Source organism: Myotis davidii, unplaced genomic scaffold, assembly GCF_000327345.1.
Source record: "Myotis davidii unplaced genomic scaffold, ASM32734v1 scaffold896, whole genome shotgun sequence".
NCBI classification, from domain to species: Eukaryota; Metazoa; Chordata; class Mammalia; order Chiroptera; family Vespertilionidae; genus Myotis; species Myotis davidii.
Genome location: NW_006287365.1, coordinates 268,535 through 291,234, shown reverse-complemented (window position 1 = coordinate 291,234; position 22,700 = coordinate 268,535). Strand labels below are relative to the sequence as shown.

At 50.2% G+C, this 22,700-nt stretch overlaps 4 protein-coding genes across 4 annotated transcripts in view; 2 read left to right on the top strand and 2 right to left on the bottom strand.

The window, feature by feature from the left end:
* The first annotated feature begins 6 nt into the window (after positions 1–6).
* Positions 7–3,936, top strand: ZNF576 (zinc finger protein 576). The gene is given in 3 exon segments (XM_006759094.1): positions 7–470; positions 2,582–2,616; positions 2,619–3,936. Coding segments are annotated over 3 exon segments (552 nt in total). The 5' UTR covers positions 7–342; the 3' UTR covers positions 3,008–3,936.
* A 7,567-nt stretch (positions 3,937–11,503) lies between these two features.
* On the bottom strand, positions 11,504–12,037 carry ZNF428 (zinc finger protein 428). The gene has a single exon (XM_006759109.2). It carries the CDS (start codon positions 12,035–12,037, stop codon positions 11,666–11,668), a length of 372 nt encoding a protein of 123 aa, XP_006759172.1. The 3' UTR covers positions 11,504–11,665.
* A 2,825-nt stretch (positions 12,038–14,862) lies between these two features.
* Positions 14,863–17,088, top strand: SRRM5 (serine/arginine repetitive matrix 5). Its single transcript, XM_015560905.1, has one exon. It carries the CDS (start codon positions 14,931–14,933, stop codon positions 17,085–17,087), a length of 2,157 nt encoding a protein of 718 aa, XP_015416391.1. The 5' UTR covers positions 14,863–14,930; the 3' UTR covers position 17,088.
* A 38-nt stretch (positions 17,089–17,126) lies between these two features.
* The window catches only part of CADM4 (cell adhesion molecule 4), a 15,067-nt gene continuing 9,493 nt past the window's right edge, over positions 17,127–22,700 (bottom strand). The window contains exon 8 of the mRNA XM_015560906.1: positions 17,127–17,242. Coding sequence (XP_015416392.1) covers positions 17,190–17,242 — 53 coding nt within the window. The 3' untranslated portion in view covers positions 17,127–17,189. The remainder of the gene's footprint in view (positions 17,243–22,700) is intronic.

The window sequence follows — 22,700 nt, the reverse complement described above, 5'->3', positions numbered from 1 at the left end:
GGCTAACGCGTGGGTACCACCACCTGCCTCAGGAAGTGTGGGAGATGGGGACAAGGACGGTGTCAGATCAAGGGTTCCGCGCTCTGAGTTTAGGGAGCTAGTTGCTGTCGGTCTTGGGTCTCACACAGGTGGGATGGCTCTAAGGGGAGCCACAAATCCAGGAGTCGAATCTTGGGCGGCGGGGGGGTGGGGGGGTGGGGATGACGTTTCTCTAGTGAGAGCTCCATCAGGTTAGAGTTCAAGGAGATGGTATCTCACGGGGTCAAAGGCTGGCAAGGTCATAGGATTAGTGGGCTCTCAGGCTGGTGACAGATGAGCAGCGTCTTTTGATTTCCTGTTGTCATGCGTGCTCCTCTCTTGACCAGAGGGAGCCTAGTCACCATGGAGGACCCGCTTCCCGAACAGACCATGGAGCAGCTGGATTCGGCAAAAGAGAGGAGTCCCCGCAGTGCAGGAGGCGACATCCGTGAGTACCGCTGGCCAGAGGGTGGGGTGCAGGAACTGATGCTAAAAGGATTTCTATGGCATTTCAATGGACAAGGCGCTGTAGGGACTTGCCTGTTGGGGAGCTAGCCCTACCGGGCACTGCCACTCCCCAGCCTTGCCCTTATTACGCTCAGATGTACCCACCCTGCTCTGTCCACACAAGTATGAATGGGATGCAGCTCAGAGGGACACAGTGGCAGCCAGAGCGGCTTGGGATGGGAGATGTGGCTGGGATACAACGGAGACGGAGAGGAACCCCAGGTTCCAGTTCCAACTCTGGGCAGACTTGCAGTGCCTTGGGACGTGGTCTCCCGATCTGTGAAAAAGTCTGCCCTTACTCACCTCTGCTCACCACAAAGCGGTGTTATGTAGGTTAGCGGCAGAAAAGATGAAACTTGGAGGGTCATGAAGGTAGCCAGTTTGACATAATAGCAACAGCTCCCGCTGAATGCCTACTATGTGTTAGGCCAGTGGTCGGCAAACTCATTAGTCAACAGAGCCAAATATCAACAGTATTTCTTCAAAACAGACTCGCCCAGGCCGAAAACCGACTTCTGCGCATGGGCCACGAAGTTTCGAGCGCACTGTATGTGCGTGCCCGCACGTGGTATTTTGTGGAAGAGCCACACTCAAGGGGCCAAAGAGCCGCATGTGGCTCGCGAGCTGCAGTTTGCCTACCACTGTGTTAGGCCATTAGCGCCCGTTATCCCATCCAGTCCTCACAGAGCTTATGAAATTTGTTATTATCACTTTCAGTTGAGGGAACTGAGGCAAAGAGAGGTTAAGTATTTGTACCGGTGACGGCCAGAGTCAATGCCCTCCAGCCAAAGACCCCCCAGAACACACCTGTAGTCCACAAGTTGGTTTATTGCTCACACATACTGCGGGGGCACCAACTGCTTATAGGGTTGGAGCCTGTGGTGGGTGATTTTGGGGAGGGTTTAAGGAAGAGGGTTTTGCTCTGGATTGGATGGTGCCAGGAATCAGGGCAACTCTGGTTGGCTATCTTAAGAAATCTTTCCTAGAAGGCAGAGGAACAAGCAGGGCACAAGCTGTGACTGGTAAACCAGCAGTCACCACTCATATTAGCCCGGACGAGGTATTTGGTCATTTTTGTGGCTTGGACAATATTAATGTTTTGTCTGTGTTCAGATGCAAGTATGGCACGATCTTGTCTTTTTTCCCCCACCTAAAACGGGACAAATGCCTTTATTGGTTGCAACGCGAAGTGGAAAAGGAGGGGATATGACCGCTCCGGTTCCTGGGGCAGCTTCACAGACTCATATTAGCCCGGACGAGGTATTTGGTCATTTTTGTGGCTTGGACAATATTAATGTTTTGTCTGTGTTCAGATGCAAGTATGGCACGATCTTGTCTTTTTTCCCCCACCTAAAACGGGACAAATGCCTTTATTGGTTGCAACGGGAAGTGGAAAAGGAGGGGATATGACAGCTCCGGTTCCTGGGGCAGCCTCACAGGCTCTGTGGCCGCCCTCCCATTGTTGGCTTGATTCAGTCAGTGTGGCCTTGTCTGATGATTTTCTGTAAAATAGTTTATGTTCAACAGGACAATGCCAAAGCCTATCATAGTGCCAGGCCATTTCCTGGCTGCGGGGCTGCTTTTCTCCTAACAGTAATCATTACAAACCACTGTGTAGAGAGTTCTAAGCACTTTGTGTAAATCCATTCATGTATTGCTTACAACAGCCCTTTCAGGTAAATACTGATGGGGGTATGACCCATTTTCCAGATGAGGAAACTATTGTACCTGCCTGGGAAATGGTAGAACCAGCCCGTCTCCAGAGTCTGTGCTCTGATCACACAGCTGTATTGGAAGGACAGACTCCCTGGGTGCCAGTCCTAACTCCATTTCATTTCCTAACCTCATGACTGTGGGCAAGTTCCCTAACATTTCTGAGCCTCAGTCTGCTTATCCACAAAACAGGCCCAATAATAACTTGCCTGGACTGCTGTCCAGCCCTGGCACACAGCCTGGCACATAGTAAGCACTGCATGTTCATTACTGGCATGATGCTGGGGGTGGGAGAAGTCCTGGACTCTTGCTGGCCTCCCCGCCCTCTCCCCACGTCCCTCAGGCCATCTGGGGTCCCTGAGTGCACCCGCTGCCTCATCCCCTTGCCAATTCCAAGTTCCAGCAGCGCCACATGGAGCGGGAGCACCCAGCTGACTTCGTGGCCCAGAAGCTGCAGGGGGCGCTCTTCACCTGCTTCACCTGCGCCCGCTCCTTCCTCTCCTCCAAGGCCCTGATCGCCCACCAGCGCAGCCACAGTCCTGCTACCAGGCCCTCCCTGACGGTTGTACCCACCATTGCCCAGACCACCTTCCCCTGCCCTGATTGTGGCAAGACCTTTGGGCAGGCCGCTTCTCTGAGGTGGCACCGCCAGGTGCATGAAGCTCGCTTCCCTCCTGGCCCCTTTGCCTGCACTGAATGTGGGCAGGACTTTGCCCAGGAAGCTGGGCTGCATCAACACTACATCTGGCGTGCCCGTGGGGACCTCTGAGTGCAGCTTCAGCCCTCCCCAGGGCAAAGGGGGCTCTGTGGTTGGTGGGACCTTTAATAATGGGATGGGCCCTTAGAGGAATTTGATGGAAAGGCAAAGGGCTCCTGATAAATAGAACCCAGAATATGCTCTTTAGAGCTTCAGTCCTTGGAGGACAGAAAGGCCTTTGGTGAAATCAGACAATCGAGAGATCTTTTGTTAAAAAATATATGTAAGAGGGAAAATTATTTTTATCTCCCTCATTCCCACTTAAGTAGTTTGAAATCACAAGCAGCTGTGGATTGTGTAATCACCTTTAATTCTTCCCAGATGGATGCCATGGGCCTTAGGAGCAAATTGCCCTAGCTTTGTGCCTGACTGGGGGCCGGGAAGGTGAGTGTTGCTGGCCTGTGAAGCCACCAGATGGGTCCCAGACATGGAGCAGCTCCAGCCTTTGGGGATGGGCAGCAAAGTTAGGAGCTGTACTGAGTAATGTGGGGGTGCAGTTCAAATCTGTCTTCTCCCGACCCTCTCCCAGCCTTTCCCACTCGAGGGGCCATGGCATTGGGTGGCTTTGTCCTCCCACCCCAGATAATTTAAATAATTTTATGCACCATTTTGGTCATGGGATATTTTGTATATGTTAGGTGACATGAATAAACTAACAGAAATAGTATCTAAAAACAGAAAAGCTCTACATTAAGATAGCTAAACAAGGAACTCTGGTTTTTCAGCAGAAATCCCCAGAGTACATAAGAAGGGCATGAGGAACGGGATATCAGGCCGTAGCCCTATGAGGAAACTGGTTTGGAATCAAACAGAGATACCTTCTGTCTCCTGTTGTAGTTGGCCAACATTGGGAGATTTCCCATTAAGATCCTATTTTCAGCTCTTGAAAAGCCCATCCTTAGCTGAGTGGCCAATTTAACTCCTTGCATTACCTGCCCTGCCCCTAGCCCAGGGGTGGGCAAACTTTTTGACTCGAGGGCCACAATGGGTTCTTAAACTGGACCGGAGGGCCGGAACAAAAGCATAGATGGAGTGTTTGTGTGAACTAATATAAATTCAAAGTAAACATCATTACATAAAAGGGTACGGTCTTTTTTTTTTAGTTTTATTCATTTCAAACGGGCCGAATCCGGCCCACGGGCCGTAGTTTGCCCACGGCTGCGCTAGACACAATGGTTGATGCCCTGTATACAATAATCATAGACTCATTTAAATTGAGGGATGTTTTTAAATCCCACAGGTGGGATGGATGTGGTAGTGACTGATAGCTGTCTCCCAATTTTTAGATAGGCACATGATGGCTACAAAGACCACATTTCCCAGGTTCTCTTGCAGCTAGCAGTGGCCATGTGACTAAGTTCTGGCTAAATTCCTGGGTAGAGTCCTCAAGCTTCAGAAAGGGACATGCCTTTCTTCCACCTTCTGCCTGGAATGTGGACATGGTATCCAGCCATTTTGGACCATGAAAGCAACAGGTGGGATCGCAGAGCAACTTCATGCAGCAGTGCCATCGTATCAGCCCGAGAACACCCACTTCCCTACTGTTATATAAGAGAAAAAGAAGCCTCTATCTTGTTTAAGCTGCCATTAGCTTGGGTCTCTTGTCACATGCAGTAAAATGTATAGCCTAAGGCAGGTGTCTGCAAACTATGGCCAAATCCAGCTTGACTCCCGATTTTGCAAATAAAGTTTTATTGGAACACAGTCATGCTTGTTCATTTACCTATTGTGTATGGTTGTTTTCACATAGGACAGCAGATTCGAGGAGCTGCAACAGAGATTATAAAGCCTAAAATAGCCACGATACAGTCCATTACAGTCTACTAACCCCTTCTCTGATAGACATACAACCTACTCTGCCTGGATGCAGGGCTTCCGCCCTGGGAAATGCTACCTGTAACAGCGATGTTTGTGTGTGTAGGATTTGGAGCAGGGCTAGCAAGCCTGTATCTCTTTTTTGGGGGGACTTATGGAGAAACTGGTTTGTAGTCATTTGGCCATCAATGTTTTCTAAGATGCCAACTTTAACAAGGCCAAACATTTCCTCTGGCATATGGTAAGAGCTCAGAAGTTTCTGACCCAGGTGTTTCATACCCCCCACCCCTCTCCAGCAGCCCTACACACACCCCTGACAAACCTAAGGATTTAATCCCACATGCTCTCCTGAGACAGCTGCCTGCCCAAGTATACCCTTGGCTTCTGTTCTCTCTATACTCTCCAGATGTCATAGATCCCTAAGACTTTATATAGTGTCACTAGTGACTCCCAAATCTACCTTCAGCCCAAACCCCAGCCTTCTCTCCATGAGAGACAGCCACCTGGACGACAAATGGGAATTGCACACTTACAGTGGGTCCCCTGCAGTCCCCTACCTCCACCATAACTGCCATTGTATTAGTACACCCTGCACTCTGCTTCTAAATTCCTGAAGAATCTCATTACTTTCCCCCAGCCCTACTCTCCTAACGGATGCCCTTGCTATGACTCCCCCCTTCCAGTCTCTATTACAGACCACTCCTGTGCATGTTAATCAGCTTATGTCATTTCTCATTTAAAACCTCCAAAGGCATCCCATAAATGACTTCCAAAGACCTTCCCCAGGCCCACAGAACCCAACAATAACAGCCCCAGCCCACTAAGCAATCTCAGCTCTGTCCTCTTCACCTCTCTCCAGCCACACAAGCCAGCTTTGCTTCTGCCCCAGGGCCTTTGCACTTGCTGTTCCCTCTGCCTGAAGTGCTCTTACCCAGAACTTTGCAAAGCTACCTCCTCGTTATTCTGGTTTCAACATGTGCCACCTCCTCAGAGAGGTCTTCCTTGACCTGACTGGCTAAAGTAGCACTTCCAACCCTTACCTTGATTTAATTTCTTCCCACCGCTTTTCAACACCTAAAATTATCACACTTGTTTATTTCATTATCTGTGTCCTTGTATTGGAATCCAAGCTCCTGAAAGCAACTGCTTCATCCCTACACTTAGGACAGTGCTTACCAAAGAGAATTAAAAAATACTTGACTATATGTTAGCCTAGTGTCTCCTGGCCTGCAGCCTGCCTTAGAGAGCTGGCCTCCTGAGTTCTGCCATGAGATAGATGGGCAGAAGGAAGGTAGGAAGAAGGGGAAAGGACTTGCTTTGGACTCTTCTGGAACCCCTCCAGCAGCAGCTCAGGCCCCAGTACCCGTCTACACGCACACAAGGCACTGTGCCCCTCTTGAGGTTTAAGCACCAGCACACGGCACCTGTCAGTGGTCCCTGCACCAGCCGCATGGGACCTGCCCTTCAAGCACCTATTGGGTTCTGGTCATCTCACTGCTCTTTCCGTATCCCAGTCCCAGAGGTGGGAGCTTCCTGCAAACATTTCTGGGTTATCTCACCTTTTCACTTTTTCACTTCCAGCCTTGTAACACCTGTGTGACCGATTCCCTGTATTAAATCCTCTTTGGAATTCCTAGCTTGGTTTCATACCCTGGCTGGGCCCCTAGGAACAGAATGAGCCCACTGGCAGCAGACTGGGTCTCTTGATTCCCAGGCTCTCCTGATTCTTGGAATTTTTTGCTGACAAATGGGTAATTCTCTACATCTATGCTTAGAAAGCAAGCCCTGTCTTAGGGCAGAGGAGGGTTTACACATGGCCATCCCAGGAAATAAAAATCTATCCACATTGTTTTGATGAGCTGTCCATTTCATCTTGATGATTCTGAGGTTCAATAATGTTAAGCTATAGTAAATATGAAAATTTCAGTGGATAAATGTCAGGTTCTGAGACTTGGAGCTTGTAGTATGAAAAATATGAGTTTTTTTTTAAAAATATATTTTATTGATTTTCTACAGAGAGGAAGGGAAAGGAGATAGAGAGCCAGAAACATTGATGAGAGAGAAACATTGATCAGCTGCCTCCTGCATATCCCCTACTGGGGATTGAGCCAGAAACCCAGGCATGTGCCCTGACCTGAAATCCAACCACTGACCTGTTGGTTCTTGGGTTGATGCTAATCGAACCTGGGACCTTTCAGTCCGCAGGCTTCTATCCACTGAGCCAAACCGGTTTCGGCAGAGTTTTGAAAGATGTTTTGGTTGCCCTGGCCAGTGTGGTTCAGTTGGTTGGAGCATTGTTCTGTACACCAAAGGTAGCAGGTTTGATTCCGTCAGGGCACATACCCCGGTTACAGGTTAGATCCCCAGTTGGGGCACGTGGGCGAGGTAACCAACCAATGTTTCTCACATTGATGTCTCTGTTTCTCTCTCCCCTCCTCTCTAAAAACTAAACTTAAAAAAAAAAGGTGAAAGATGCTTTGGTCTAACATCCTGTAACAAATGCAGAAGTTCTTTGGGCCAAGCAGGTAACATAAATCAATGAAGCAAGCATGCATGAGGGGTCCAGATATCAGGTGATGGGCACTGGGCACATGGCAGGGAATGCCCACGGTAATAGGAGGTGACCTTACTCAGCTCCATCAGATTACTGCCCCATGGGATTGTGGGTTCAGCAATCTAGATCTCTCAGTTTTTCAAGAGAAGCCAGAAACTCCATGTCCATATGAAATCTGCCTGAAGGACATTTTATTTTGATTTCTGGAGAGAGGGGAAGTGAGAGGGACAGAAACATCGATTGGTTGCCTCCCACATGTGCCCTGACCAGGAATCAAATCCTTGACCTTGGCAGGACGACACTCCTACCAACTGAGCCACAGGGGCCAGAGCAAATCAGACATTAAAAAAAATTTTTTTTTATTGATTTCAGAGAGGAAGAGAGAGGGAGAGAGACAGAAACATCAATAATAAGAGATTCACTGATCAGCTGCCTCCTGCATGCCCCCTCCTGGGGATTAAGCCTGCAATCCTGGCAAATCCAACAGTGACCTCCTGGATCCATGGGTCCACTGAGCCACACGAGCCGGGCTGCCCATTTTTAAATGTTGGTAACCAACGTGATTGAAAAACCTCAATAATTTTGTGGAGACTAAACACACTCCTGCAAGTCAGAAGGTGGCTGGGGACAGCCAGACTTCCATTTCTGGTGGCTTCATGGCTAAGAATATGTGCCCTGCATCCAGCTGTCTGGAATCAAGCCTGGGATCTGCTAGTTACTGGTGGATAACTCAGTGTCTCTGTGCCCCAGGTGTAGCAGCTGTAAAATGATCATGATAGCAGACCCTGTGCCTCCAAAGATTATGATGACTCAGACTCTGAGAGAAAGCCAAAGTCAGTATAGTGGTCTGCCTTCCTCAGTAACAGCCTCTTGATCCTGTGCACTCTACCACAAACATCCCAAGCAGGCCCTCACCTCAGGGTCTTTGCACCTGCTGTTCCTGCAGAGAGCCACAAACTCACTCCTTCCCCTCCTCTAGGTCTCTACTCTGTCACCTTCTCCATGAAGCCTTCCTGGACCACACCATTTGGAAATGCTTCACACACACACAACCCTCATATCCCCTTTCCCTTCACAGCACTTTCTACCTTCTAACAGTACATTCTATATAATAAAAGGGTAATATGCAAATTGACCCTAACAGTGAACAACCAGGGAACAACCAGTCGCTATGATGCCCACTGACCACTAGGGAGCAGACAGCTCAGTGCAGGAGCTGCCCTCTGGTGGTCAGTGCACTCCCATAGGGGGAGCTCCACTCAGCCACAAGCCGGGCTGATGGCAGCAGCACTAAGGATGTCCAATTGCAGCTTAGGCCTGCCCGCTCCCCCACAGGGAGTGGGCCTAAGCCGTCAGTTGGACATCCCCCAGGGGCTCCCAGGCTGCCAAACGGATGTCTGACTGCCAGCTTAGGTCAGATCCTCTGGGGATCAGGCCAGGCTGAGGGACCACCACCCCCCACCCCAGTGCACAAGTTTTCGTGCACTGGGCCTCTAGTGTATTTTATATTTTGCTTAAATATCTAAAGTGTCTGTCTGTCTTTCCAAATATAATTTCCACAAAGGCAATGCTTTTTGTTCATCAAGTTCAGCATTCTATTCCCAGCTCCCAAAATAGTGCCTGCATCTCATAGGTGCTCAGTAAGTCATTGTTGAATGAATAAGTAAATAACAGTCCCACCCTGGCCGGTTTGGCTCAGAGGATAGAGCGCAGGCCTGTGGACTGAAGGGTCCCAGGTTCGATTCCAGTCAAGGGCACATGCCCAGGTTGCGGGCTCAATTCCCAGTGGGAGGGCATGGAGGAGGCAGCTGATCAATGATTATCTCTCATCATTGGTGTTTCTCTCTCTCCCTCTCTGAAATCAATAAAAACATATAATAAATAAATAAATAACAGTCCCTACCTTCGTACTTAGCCCAGGGCCGCCTGGTCCAGTGTGAGCGATGACTTAATGATGGTCATTGTGGAAATTCAGGTTCTATTCTTGAAGATTCTTAGTTGCCAAGCTTCTGAGTTAACACAAGTAAAGCGCCTTAGAACAGGATTGGCACACAATAAATGCTCAGTAAATTGTACCTATCATTATAATTAGGCTTCTATTTTCAAAGCGGCTTTGGTGCCAAGCTTCTGTGAATTAGTACTTCCCATCTCAGAGCAAAAGCTAAAGTTTGGACAAAGTTGTAAGGAGTTGGCCCCCTGCTCCCCTCCAGCTCTGCCCTCCTTCCTTCTTCTCTAGCGCCTCTGGTCTTCCTGATTCTGGCAGACTCCTGCCTCTTTCGACCCAGAAGGATCTTCCTACCGATGTGCATGGCTCCTCCTCTCCCTCCCTCCTTCAGGTCTGTCACCTCCTCAGGGAAGATTACATTATTTAAAATTGCAACCCCCACTGGGCAGGTGTAGCTCAGTGGGTGAGTGTCTACTTATGAACCAGGTCACTGTTTAATTCCTGGTCAGGGCACCTGGGTTACAGTCTCAATCCTCAGTAGGGGGAGTACAGGAGTCAGTCAATGGATGATTCTTTCATCATTGATGTTTTTCTCTCTCCCTTCCTCTCTGAAATTAATCCTATATAATAAAAGCCTAATATGCAAATTGACCGAACGGTGGAATGACCGGTCACTATGGCACACACTGACCACCAGGGGGCAGATGCTCAATGCAGGGGCTACCCCCAGCCTGCAAGCCCCAGGCAAGCTAAGGTGGGTGCCCACAGCCCCCCCCCCCCAATTGCCCCACAGAGGAAGGCAACCAGTAGTGGTGGCGGGGGGCAGGGAGGACTGGTGAGCGGGCGGCGCCAGGGCTGCCAAGGCAGGTGCCAGCGGGGACCGCCCCACCACCCCGCAGGTTGCCCCACAGATCGGCCCTGATCACTGGCCAGGCCTAGGGACCTTACCCACATGAACTTTGTGCACTTGGCCTCTAGTAAAAACGTATTTTAAAAACCTGCAATCCCCTTCCAGAACTCCTTTCTCTGTCTTTTCTCCACAGCAGCCACCATCTGCTACATCTTGTTCACCGTCTGTCCCCACCATTGGCCCCTTTCTGCCCCCATAGAAGCCACGAGGACAAGGATTTCATTTGCTTATTCCCAATGCTTAACACACAGGTCCTCCAATGATGTTTGTGAAAGGAATGAATGAATCACAGTCCCTACCTCGGAGTTATTCTAAGGACCTGATGATCTCATGTCTGTAAGTGCTGGGAAAATGGCAATTGATTATAATTACGTTTCTATTTTTGTAAGTTCCTAGATACACAGCACACATAAAGCTCTTGGGCTAGCACGTGGCACCCCGGAAACTATGATTATAATGGAAGTCCTTTGTGTAGGTTGTTAGGTGACGTGACAGAGAACATGAGCTGTCCTCCACAAACCATTTTCTGCTTTCTGGGCACTTGGCTAGGCCGCCTTTCCCGGACTCCCTTGCAGGGAGCTGTGGCCATGTGGCGTAAATGCAAGCAGTACAGGCCACTTCTGGGGTAGGCTAGGGCTTGTAAAAGAACATGTACCTTTCCAAGTCAAGACCAAATGGATGACAACAGACTTTAAGAGATGGTCTGGCCCTGGCCGGTTTGACTCAGTGGATAGAGCGTCAGGCTGCAGACTGAAGGGTCCCGGGTTCGATTCCGGCCAAGGGCACATGCCCAGGTTGCAGGCTCGATCCCCAGTAGGGGCGTGCAGGAGGCAGGCAATCATTGGTCTCTCTCATCATTGATGTTTCTCTCTCTTTCTCTCCCTTCCTTTCTGAAAGGTAACAAAAATATATTTAAAAAAATAAAAATAAAAGGAGATAGTCTGGGTCCCCAAATTACTAGATGAAGATGGATGCTTGCCAACCTGAAATACCTACCCTGGGCTATTATATGAATAAGAAACAAAATTCTGTTGTGTTTGAGCCTGTATATCATGGGTTCTATGAGTAAATACATGGAAACCACACTGAACACATAGTGTTTAGTAAATGTTAATCTAGGCAACAACAAACCTGAAGTTCCCTCAACAAGGAGCCCGGGGGATGAGGGGCAGACAGATGCTCAGGCGTATGCCTCATATGCTTGAGTGTAAAAACATGCACGCACACACACATACATACATACGCACACACACATACACACACAAACACCAAACACACGCTGGACCGACATACAGAATTTGGCTTTTATTCTCGCCGCACACATACAGCTAAGACGACACAGATAGGCAGTACTCCATCCCCTAGGACCATTTCACCCACCCAATCTCTTCAGCCCCCCTCCTCCCAACGCACCCTTCCTGCCAAGCTTCTGGGCAAGGGCTCTGCCTACACCTCACCCCGGGCGTGCAGCATGAAGTGCCCATGCAGCTCCCCGAGGCTGTCGAAGGAGTCCTCGCACTCCGTGCAGTGGTAGGTGCCCTCCTCGTCCTCGTCCGGCTCCTCCTCCCGCCTGGCGGGCTGGCCCTGGCCCTGCCCAGCCCGTGGTGGCTCTCCCTCGCCCTCGCCAAGCACCCGGCCTTCGGGGGCTGGTGCTTCCTGGGGGGCTGCAGCGGGACAGCAGAGCCGGCAAGGTGGAGTGCCCGGTGGGGCCTCCCCGAGGGATGAGCGGCCACAGAGCTGGCAGGGCTGGGCTGGGGGGTCCGGGGGCTGGGCTGCACGGGGAGCCCGGCGGGATGGGCCACCCCGGCTCCTCCTCATCTTCTTCCTCTTCGGAGTCCGGCTCTGAGTGTGTGTATTCGGAGTTGGAGGAATGCTCAGGGCCTGATGGGGGACGGGTGGGGAAAGACAGTGGCATCAGAGGACAGAGGGCTGTGCCTGTGTGGCTGTCCCCTCCCTGAGCCCCATTTAGTTAGGCTCGACAACAGATGGGGAGGGTGGCCTGGGCACAATCCTGCCCTTCCCCACAGATGGCTGCTCATTGCAAAGAACAGGGCCTGGCACACAGTAGGTGCTCAGTGTCTGTGTGTCCATCAAATCACTGTCTTATAAGAATTGTAACTTAGCCCTGACCAGTTTGGCTCAGTGGCTAGAGTGTCGGCCTGTGGACTGAAGGGTCCCGGGTTCGATTCCGGTCAAAGGCATGTACCTTGGTTGCGGGCACATCCCCAGCAGGGGGTGTGCAGGAGGCAGCTGATGGATGTTTCTCTCTCATGGATGTTTCTAACTCTCTATCCTCTCCCTTCCTCTCTGTAAAAAATCAATAAAATATATTTTAAAAAAAAGAATTGTATCTTAGGGGGTTAATAGGGACAAAATAGGAGTAAAAGTAGGAATAACAGCAGCGGCAGCAGTGTCATCGCTTTTGGAAGAGTCCTAGCCTCATGCAGTAACTCACCTAATCCTTACAGCAACCCTGTGAGGGAGGCACTATTATTATTCCTAAGTGACAAATGGGGAAACTGAGGAACAGAGCAGTTAGGCCGCTAGTCATACAGTTCTAACAGGGAAAGCTAAATATGGGTGACTGCCTATGCTGGATCATTTTAGGGAGACAAACATTTGAACAGATATTTAAGCAAATTAAAATAGACAATATATATGTACTTTGATATATGTGGTTTTACATATAGTCATGTGCTGCTCACGAAAGGGCTGTGTTCTAAGAGATGTGTCATTTGGCAATTTTGTTGTTGTGTGGACATTACTGAGTGCACTTACTCAAATCTAGACCATCTAGCCTACTACACACCTAGGGTATTGCTCTGTGGGGAGGAAAAATAATTTCCCTCTGCCCTTCTGGGCTGTTGGCTGAGACATCCCTGTAATAAAGACAGACTCACAGGAGAAAAAAAAAGTCTAGTAACATGTATACCCCCTGTATACCTGGAAGACTCAGGAAAACTGAGTAACTCACCAAAATGGTTAGAGCCACCACCTTAAATACCTTCCTCAGTTGAAGACAAAAATGTTGGGGTGGGAGGAGTCAGCTATGGCAGATTACCAGAAATAGTGGTAAACAAGGGTAAGGTTGTTATGCAGATTTAAGTCCTAGTCTTCCCATAAAGATGAATGTTTCTAGAGATAAGGCCAGCCCCCTTCGAGGTGCTTGAAGGAGACACCCTTACAAATGTAAATGCCTTTTATGAAGGGTAACTTCTACCTGGTTTTCAGAGCTTCTCCCATGTTGCTGTTTGGGGGGAGGGGGAGGTCCGAGGAGTTGAAAATAATCCTTATGCTAAATAGACCTACAGTTGACCCTTGAATGTCCAGGGTCTGGGCTAAGGGGGTCAACTGAACAATCCTCTTTAGGAATGAGCCTGAGAAGTTCAAACCTGTGTTGTTTAAGGGTTAACTGTATTTGGGGGTGACAAATTATGTTCCCCTATAGTTCCTGGGCTACACACCTATATAGCATGTTACTGTACTGAATATGTACTGAATACTGTAGGCAACTGGAACACAGGTGTATTCGGGTAATGTGTTGCGCTATACCATGAAGATGGCTATGATTTCACTAGACAATGGGAAATTTTCAGCTCCGTTAAAATCTATGCAACCACCATGGTATATGTATTCAGTTGGCCAGAATGTCATTACAGGGCACATAACTATATTACTGTGATTTCATGCATATGAAGGACAAGCCTAGAACAAGTTTAGGTTAAAAAAATGTGAAGTCCATGCACAGGAAAGGGTGACACGAGCAGCTGTTGTGAGGGGCACACACACAAGCCGTGGTCCAGGAGGGAGGAGTCCCCTCTTTGGTGGCAGTGTGGACAATACTGGCTTCTGTAGGGGCAGTGGCAGGACCTGCACAAAGTATCTCCTAGGACTGCAACAGCCTTGCCCTGCGTTCATGCTGGCCCCCTCCTCAGTTTTCGCTGGCAGCCCAGAGGGATCCTGTTACAACTGAGCAGCCACACCCCAGGCATGCACGGGCCCCAGGGCCTTGCCAGCCTTTCTGGAGACGGACTCAGGCTCGCTGCTGCCCTTCTGCCACATTTCTGCTCCAGCGTCACCTTCTCAGTGACACCCTGACCATTCTGTCTAACCAGCACTCCCTATGCCCCTGCTTTATTCTTCTCAACTCATTTCATACAGCATCTGGTTGTGTGTTTATTGCTTGTCCCCCAAAGACGGAGCCTCTGTCTGCTTCATTGCTTGGGTGGCCCCATGGCCCTGATCTCCCTCCCTCCTCCAGGCCTTTGCCTCTGTTCTCCCAAGTGGGGCCACCTTTTCCATTTCTAGCAGCAAACTCCTGCTCCTCTGTAAGGTTCCAGCTCACACGTCACATCCTCTGTGAGGTCCTCCCTGACTCCCCAGGCAGTCAGTGTCAGCTCTGGACCCCTCTAACACAATCTGACCACCTACGCGTAACTATCTGGATCTGGAGACTGGAGACTCCTGGAAGGCAGGACATTCTGAGCCTCAGTCAGCCTTAGGCGACATTTGCTGAATGTCTTGGGATAGGGCCCCACCCCTCTTTATCCTCCTACCTCTGACTGCACACCACCTACCCTCCAAGATCTTCAATGCCCATTATGACTTCATGCGGTTGTGAAGTTTCTTTCTGTGAAAGAAAACCAGGTGGTTGTCCAGGGCTTTCCTGTCCTCTCTGACTTCCAGGACCACAAGCCCTTTTGTGCCCACCATGCCTTCTCCACCTACGAGGTCCTCAAAGCCTAGCATGTCTATGGCATCCACTGGTACCTCGATGCCCACATCTCCCAAGTCTCCTCCCTCCTTGAAGACCACTACATCAGCAATGCCCACCAAGCCATCAACAGCCCCCAACTCAGTCACGAGCCCCAGCAGTTCCAAGTCCACCAAATGGGAAAGTACAACAAAGACAGCCCCTTCTACCCAGCCCAGCAGCAGGTCCAGGGTTAGCAGCAGGGTGAGAACATCCAGCAAGGCCAGCACTGACACCAAGGCCAGCAAAACCAACAAGGCTGGCAGAGTCAGACGACACCACCGGAAGGGCACACACAGCCGGGGCAGAACTCCTGGCAGAAGGGGAAGACACAACCCCGGGAGGTCACCCAGCAGGGCCAGCACTCTCAGCAGGATGAGAACTCAGGGTGCCAAACGAGGCACGCCCAGCAAGGTAAGAACCACTTCCCAGCAAAAACAGAGTGGGAAGAGTTATAGCCGGCCTAGAAATATGAGCACAAAGAGGAGCTATAGCCCACCAGCGACCTCGGACATGGGGAAGAGTTGTAGGCTGGCTGTAACCCCCAGTAGGGCAAAGAGTTACAGCCCCACCAGAACTCCCTTCGCGGAGATAGGTTACAGCCCATCTCCATCATCATTCAGGAGGGTGAAGAGTTATAGTCAGATGTTCACCCCTAGCAGGGAACGGAGTTACAACCCAAATGAAATGTTCAGCATGGTCCAGAGTTACAACCAGGACAGTGTATCCAGCAGGACCCGAAGTCGCAGCCAGTCTAGCACCTCTAGCAGGAGCCGAAGTCATAGCCGGTCTAGAACACCCAGACAGGCAAGAAGTCACAGTCGGAAGAGGACCCACAGCAGGGTGAGAAGTCAGAGCTGGCAGAGAAATCATAGTAGGGCAAGAAGTCGTAACCGGAAGGAAACTCCCAGCCAGACAAGAAGACACAGCCCGTCTAGAAGCCCCAGCAAGGGAAAAAGTCAATACCAGTTTAGGACCCTCGGAAGGGAAAGAAGTCACAGCCCATCTAGAAGCCCCAGCAAGGGAAAAAGTCAATACCAGTTTAGGACCCTCGAAAGGGAAAGAAGTCACAGCCAGGCTAGAAGCCCCAGCAAGGAGAGAGAGAACAGAAGATCCAGGAGCTCCAGCAAGGAGAAAGGTCGCAGAAGATCTAGAAGCCTCAGAAAGGACAGAGGTCACAGACGATCTAGAAGCTCCAGTAAGGAAAGAGATCACAGCAGATCTAGAAACTCCAGCAAGGAAAGAGGTCACAGACGACCTAGAAGCTCCAGCAAGGAAAGAGGTCACAGTCGAACTAGAACCCCTAGAAAAGAGAGACGTCACAACCAACCTAGAAGCTCCAGCAAAGAAAGAGATCACAGCAGATCTAGAAACTCCAGCAAGGAAAGACGTCACAACCGACCTAGAACCTCCAGCAAAGAAAGAGATCACAGCAGATCTAGAAACTCCAGCAAGGAAAGACGTCACAACCGACCTAGAACCTCCAGCAAAGAAAGAGATCACAGCAGATCTAGAAACTCCAGCAAGGAAAGAGGTCACAGACGACCTAGAAGCTCCAGCAAGGAAAGAGATCACAGCCAAACTAGAACCCCCAGAAAAGGGAGACATCACAGCCAATCTAGAGACTCCAGCAAAGAAAGAGATCACAGCAGATCTAGAAGCTCCAGCAAGGAAAGAGGTCACAGACGACCTAGAAGTTCCAGCAAAGAAAGAAATCACAGCCAAACTAGAACCCCTAGAAAAGAGAGACGTCACACCCAATCTAAAACCCCCAGAAAGGACAGGGGCCGCAGTCGATCTAGAACCCCCAGGAAGGAGAGTGGTCACAGAGCTGGAACCTCCAGCAAGAGAGAGCACAGCCGGTCTAGAACCCCCGGCAAGGAGAGCAATCACAGCCGGTCCAGAGCCCCCAGAAGTCCCAGCTGGAAGGGATCCCCTAGCAGGGTACAAAGTCCCAGTAAGAAGAGAACACCTGGCGTGACAAGGAGCCATTCCCCGTCAAGATTTCGCAGCAGAGCCTCAATCCCAAACCAGGATGATACTCAAGCCAACACCCTCTTTAAAGCCACCTCACCTGGAGAGAGATCCTCATCGTCTTCTTCCAAGCTGGCATAGCCTCCAGTCTCAGCTGGCTCACGAGTCTCTGTCATGGCCAGAGGAGGAGACAGGAGCAGAGCAGAAGCTAGGCAGCGTCTCTCCCCGGCGAGCTCTCCACAGCTACACCTTGGCCACAAGTTCTCTAATGCAGGATGTCAGCTGGTAGAGGGATGCTGGAGGGGGGAAAGGAAAGGCCTGTGGTAACTCAATAAATTTTTACATAGCATCTGCCTCCCCAGGCTTAGCTGTGCGCCCAGGGATGGGGGTAAGGCAGAGATGGCCCCAGCTCTGTCCCTGACTGCCCACTGGGCCTTGGCTGCAGGCCCTGGGCCTGTGGAGACTGTAATTCCCCCATCTGGACAACTGAGATGTCTGTGGTTCTTATTCCATGGGGTGGGGAAAGATAACATTCCAAATATTTAAAAGTGGATACTAGCTTGGGCACGATTCAGAACTGAGATTAGATATGGTCCTATGCTAGACATTAATCCGTTAGTTGCTGGACTGTGGGAAAGTCTGGGTTTGGGGGAGGATTCAATATGGCGGCAGGGGTATGGATTACTGGTGCAGTGGTGATATACCAACCAGTCTAGAAGTATTTAAATATTTAAACAACTGGTACGTCTGTGCTAGTCTGTGAACATCAGCCCTAGTTCTACATCAGTTTATACCTCGGCAAGATAGTATCTAGGTTTGAGTCCTAAATCTGCCATATTTTAACTGTAGCTTCACGCAAAGACCTTACGTTTTCTAGCTTGTTTCCTTCTGGATACAAAAAGGGCTTCCAGCCCTAGGTGGTTTGGCTCAGGAGACAGAGCGTCGGCCTGCGGACGGGAGGGTCCTGGGTTTGATTCCGATCAAGGGCACATACCTTAGTTGCAGGCTCAATCCCTGGCCCTGGTCAGGGCACATGTGGGAGGCAACCGATCGAGGTGTCTCTCTCACATTGATGTTTCTCCCGTCTCCCCCTTCCACTCTAAAAAGTCATTGGAGCCCTAACGGGTTTGGCTCAGTGGATGGAGCATCGGCCTGCGTTCTCAGGGGTCCCGGGTTCGATTCTGGTCAAGGGCATGTACCTTGGTTGTGGGCACGTCCCCAGTGGGGGGCGTGCAGGAGGCAGCTGGTCGATGTTTCTAACTCTCTATCCCTCTCCCTTCCTCTCTGTAAAAAATCAATAAAATATATTTAAAAAGAAAAATAAAAAGTCATTGGAAAAGTATCTTCAAGTGACGAATGAAAAAAAAAGGGGGGGGGGGGCTCGCTTCCAGGACTTAACTCATGTACTCCTCTCAAGCATGTTGAAACAGATTCTCTCCTTTGTACAGATGAAGGCTGGGAGAGGACTAACAAGAAGTCCAAGGTCACACCCACTGGCAGGTACACGAACTAGGATTCTGAAGCCATCTCATCCTACCTCTCGTAAAATGATCCTTCGGCTGAAAATATTTTTCGTAGATTCAGTGGGTTCATTCATATAAATTGCTCGTAGGTGTCAAGTACTCATTAAAGTAGCTGTTACTCCTCCCACTCCCGACTCTATAAACCTCAGCCATTCCAGACTTCTCCTCTCCCCGTGTATGCCAGGACTTCTCACATCTGTGGGCCGTAGTAAATCCTGCTGTTCTTGTCTAAAATGTCCTCCTTCGCCCTTGTCAACCTGGAGAACTCCTACTCACCCTCCAACACTCACCTCAAACACAGAGCCTCTGTACTTCTTCCCAGCTCAAATTCTACCTCTGCCTCTACCAAGAAGCCTTCTCTGAACTCCTGTGTTTTCTCTCTCTCTTCACCAATACCCCCCCAAGCCCCCCAACACCACTTCTTTGTCTCCCACTGCACTTCCTAACAGGGAGAGCAAGTTAGTGAAGGTGCTGGCAACATCAGCTGCACTTCTTATATGCAAGGCCTGTGCTGGGCAGTAGGGATACAGTGGAGCCTGGAAGCCAAGTTTAATGCTGGGGACTAAAGAGAAAAGGATTAGAATTAGTCTAAAGGAGGCTGGGGCAGGAGAGCTTTCTAAAGACACCTAGATATGGGCTTTATTTCACGTGGAATTTTTTAAATATATTTTATTGATTTTTTACAGAGAGGAAGGGAGAGAGATAGAGAGTTAGAAACATCAATGAGAGAGGAACATCGATCAGCTGCCTCCTGCACATCTCCTACTGGGGATGTGCCCGCAACCCAGGTACATGCCCTTGACCGGAATCGAACCTGGGACCTTTCAGTCCGCAAGCCGACGCTCTATCCACTGAGCCAAACCGGTTTTGGCTCACGTGGATTTTTATCTATCTTCCCTCCCTCCATCCCGAACACCCTCTCTAAAAATCAATGGAATATCCTCGGTGAGGATTAACAAACCATAAAAAACCAGATGACACCCAATGAATTTGAATTTCAGATAAACAACTAATTACTATACATAGGAGGGTCCATGTCATATTTGGGACGTACATTTGTTTATCTGAAATCAAGTATTTCAACTGGCAGTCCCACCCCAGGAAAACTCAGAACTAACTATGAGGTTACCAGGGGACACTGCTCCCCGGTCTAACCTACCCTTCCCCTCCACACCACACAAAGCCCCTTCCTGGGCACTCAGCGGACGGGTAGAGGCATTCCGTGGTGCACAAGCCCCATTCCTCAACGGCTGTGACGGCTGGACTGGCCCCCATGACCTTAGAGAGGCATGAATGAGGCTACCACATACGATGTCCTGAGCCTAGGAGAGCAATCAACTCCCAAGATTCCCTGCGTGAACATAATAGGCACCCCTGCCCACCAGGCTGGGGGAAGGAGCCAGAGCAAAACCTTTTACGGCACAATAAGGACCAGTTCCCATAATGCCCTGCGGCAACTCCCCCCAGGATGCCTCAGGCCTGCAGTGACCACCTTGCAAGGAGCGTCAAAGCACTCCTCGTTCCCGAGTTGCGCAAGGGGGGCGTGCGTGTAACAAAGGGGACCGGTTCCCCGCAAGAACGAGGGTAATTCTTCCCAGGATGCACCAGGCCTATAACGACTAGCGGGCCAACTCCCACACGTTTAGGGCGGGGCGTCCCTTTTTTTCACGTTGCGCCAGGGCGGCATGGAGCCGCTCAGGTCTTGTTCTCAGGCCATCACCGCCCAAGACCGCTGCCGGCTCCTCCGTGACTGAAGCCGTCACTCCCATCATGCAGCAGTGCCGCAGCGCCCGCTTCCCAGCATGCCCCGCGCACCTCGATCCCGGACACTCACCGGCTAGGCGGACCCCGCTCGGGCTCGGCGGCGGCGGCGGTGGCGGCTGCACGCCTGGGCTTGGCGCCTGCGCCGCGAGTTGGATGGGAAGGAGCGCGAGGGGCGTGAAGAGCCTAGGGCGCTTGCGCGCCGAGATGGACCATTCCTGGCGCAGTGTGAAGAGGGGCTATCCGAGTCGAGCCACCTTGAGGCCAGCGCAGGGGCTTCGGGCTTTGCCCCTCGCTGTCCGGGTTTACTTGGTACAGTCCGCCACCGGCCAGATGGAGAAATTGCAGGTCTCGCGCGTGCGTGTGCGGGGCAGGAACGCGCTTTATGGGGGTAGGGGAACGCTAGCTCGGCCGGGATTCGGGACCATTTGCATAATCTTAGCGCGGGACAATGGAGACCTCAAGCACCAAATGGGGTGATTTGCATATTCCCCGGAAAAGCTGTACTCGGGAGCGCAGTGATTAGCATATGTGGGGCGGGGGGCGCGCCTGAGCAAAGCGCATGCGCAGAGGGACTGCGGACTAGCGTGCCCCTGGTAGCCTCGGTTTAGTAGGAATCAGTTTGCATCCGGAGAGGGGGCTCAAGGGTCAGGATCCTTACCGACCCTCACAGTCCTCCAGCTCCAACCTGGATAAATAATTACTGCTCTTTTATGTGTCAGGCCCTGTGCTAGCAGGTACTATGGTTTCCGCAGTGAACAAGACATTACCCGGCCCCTATCGTCATGATGCCCCAATCAAAGGAAGGAAATCCACACATAGTCAGAACCACACTCTGGAGTGGTCAGACTTGGAATGAATGGAGCATAGGAAGGTGTGGGGGCTAGAGGAGGTGCCTGCCCCAGGCTGAAAAGTATTCCAGAAGGTGATGATCTTTAAGCCAAGGATTAATAGAAGCCAACTGGAATGGGAGTCATGCTGGCAGAGGGAAGAGTTTACGGTAAAGGCCTAGAGCAGCGGTTCGCAACCTGTGGGTCGCGACCCCTTTGGCGGTCGAACGACCCTTTCACAGGGGTCGCCTAAGACCATCCTGCATATCAGATATTGACATTACGATTCATAACAGTAGCAACATTACAGTTATGAAGTAGCAATGAAAATTTTATGGTTGGCTCACAACATGAGGAACTGTATTCAAAGGGCCAGAAGGTTGAGAACCACTGGCCTAGAGGAAGAAAAAAAAAAAGCAATACATGATTTGACTGAGGAAGTGAAAGCAGATAGTATGCCTGGAACCCAGAATCAGAGAGGGGAAAGGCTCCTATAGGTGATGCCGAGTTCAGACTTTATGCTGAAGATATTGTAGGAGTCCAGGCTTCCTGGAAGTGACTCAAGTTCCAGCTTGAAACGCTCCAATGGGATCCCATTGTGCTTAGAAAAAATCCAAACTTTATCATGGCCTGGTCCTGTTTACCTCTGACCTCACCTCCCTCTCTCTTTATCCTGACTAACTCCAGTTCCCATCAAACACCCCAGTCTTCGTCATCTCAGGTCCTTGCCCTTGCTGTTCCCTTTGCCTAAAAATGCTCTCCCTCTGATCTTCAAATGGCTGCTGGTGTTAACCATTCATATCTTGGCACAGATGTCAACCTGAGAGGCAGTTTCCTGTTCTGTTTTTCTCTAAAGTAGCACCTCCAGATTTGCTCTAGAGAAGGGAGTGGGGTTGTGGATGAAGCAGGATTGGCTGTGAATTGATGGCTTTTGAAGCTGGGGTGAAGGATGCGTGGACTTCATTGTTCTGTTCAGCCTATTTGTGTGTTTGAAGTTTTCCATAATAAGTTAAAATAAAATAGTACTTCGCATCCCCTTCCTCTGCATTTTATCTTAATGGCAGCCTGAAATTAAGTTCTTTTTTCCTTGCGACAGCTTCATGAAAGTAAAACGTGGAGTCACCTTTTTCACTTTGGGGGCCTTCTGTTTCAGATTTGTGTTATGCTGTCTGGAACACCAAATATTTGCCATTAGACCTTTGAGCAGCACCTGGCACACAAAGTAAGATATATATATATATTTTATAGGATTTGCGTATGTGTCAGGTGATTTATAGTTTTTAATCTACAATTAGAATCACTCATTTAAATTTTAGAGAATGAAGGGCCTGGAATACCAGGGTAAGGAGCTTTGACTCGCTCTACAGGCGATAGGGAGACAGGGTAAGGTTTTGAGAAAGGCAGGATCCGAGTGAGACGTGACTAACTGAAAGCTGCCCTGGAGACTGATGTCTGGGGTGGGGGTGAGCCACAGGAAGGGTCCAGGTCATGGGGTGGGGATAGGGTAGCTCAGTAATTACCGAGGAGGTAAGACTGACTATTTGGCTGAACGAGTGTCTAGGAAAAACCGAGTTTCCCCCTCCAGGAGGGCCAGGGTGCCATTGCCGAGACCTCCTTTGGGCCTGTATGGTTCACCAGCG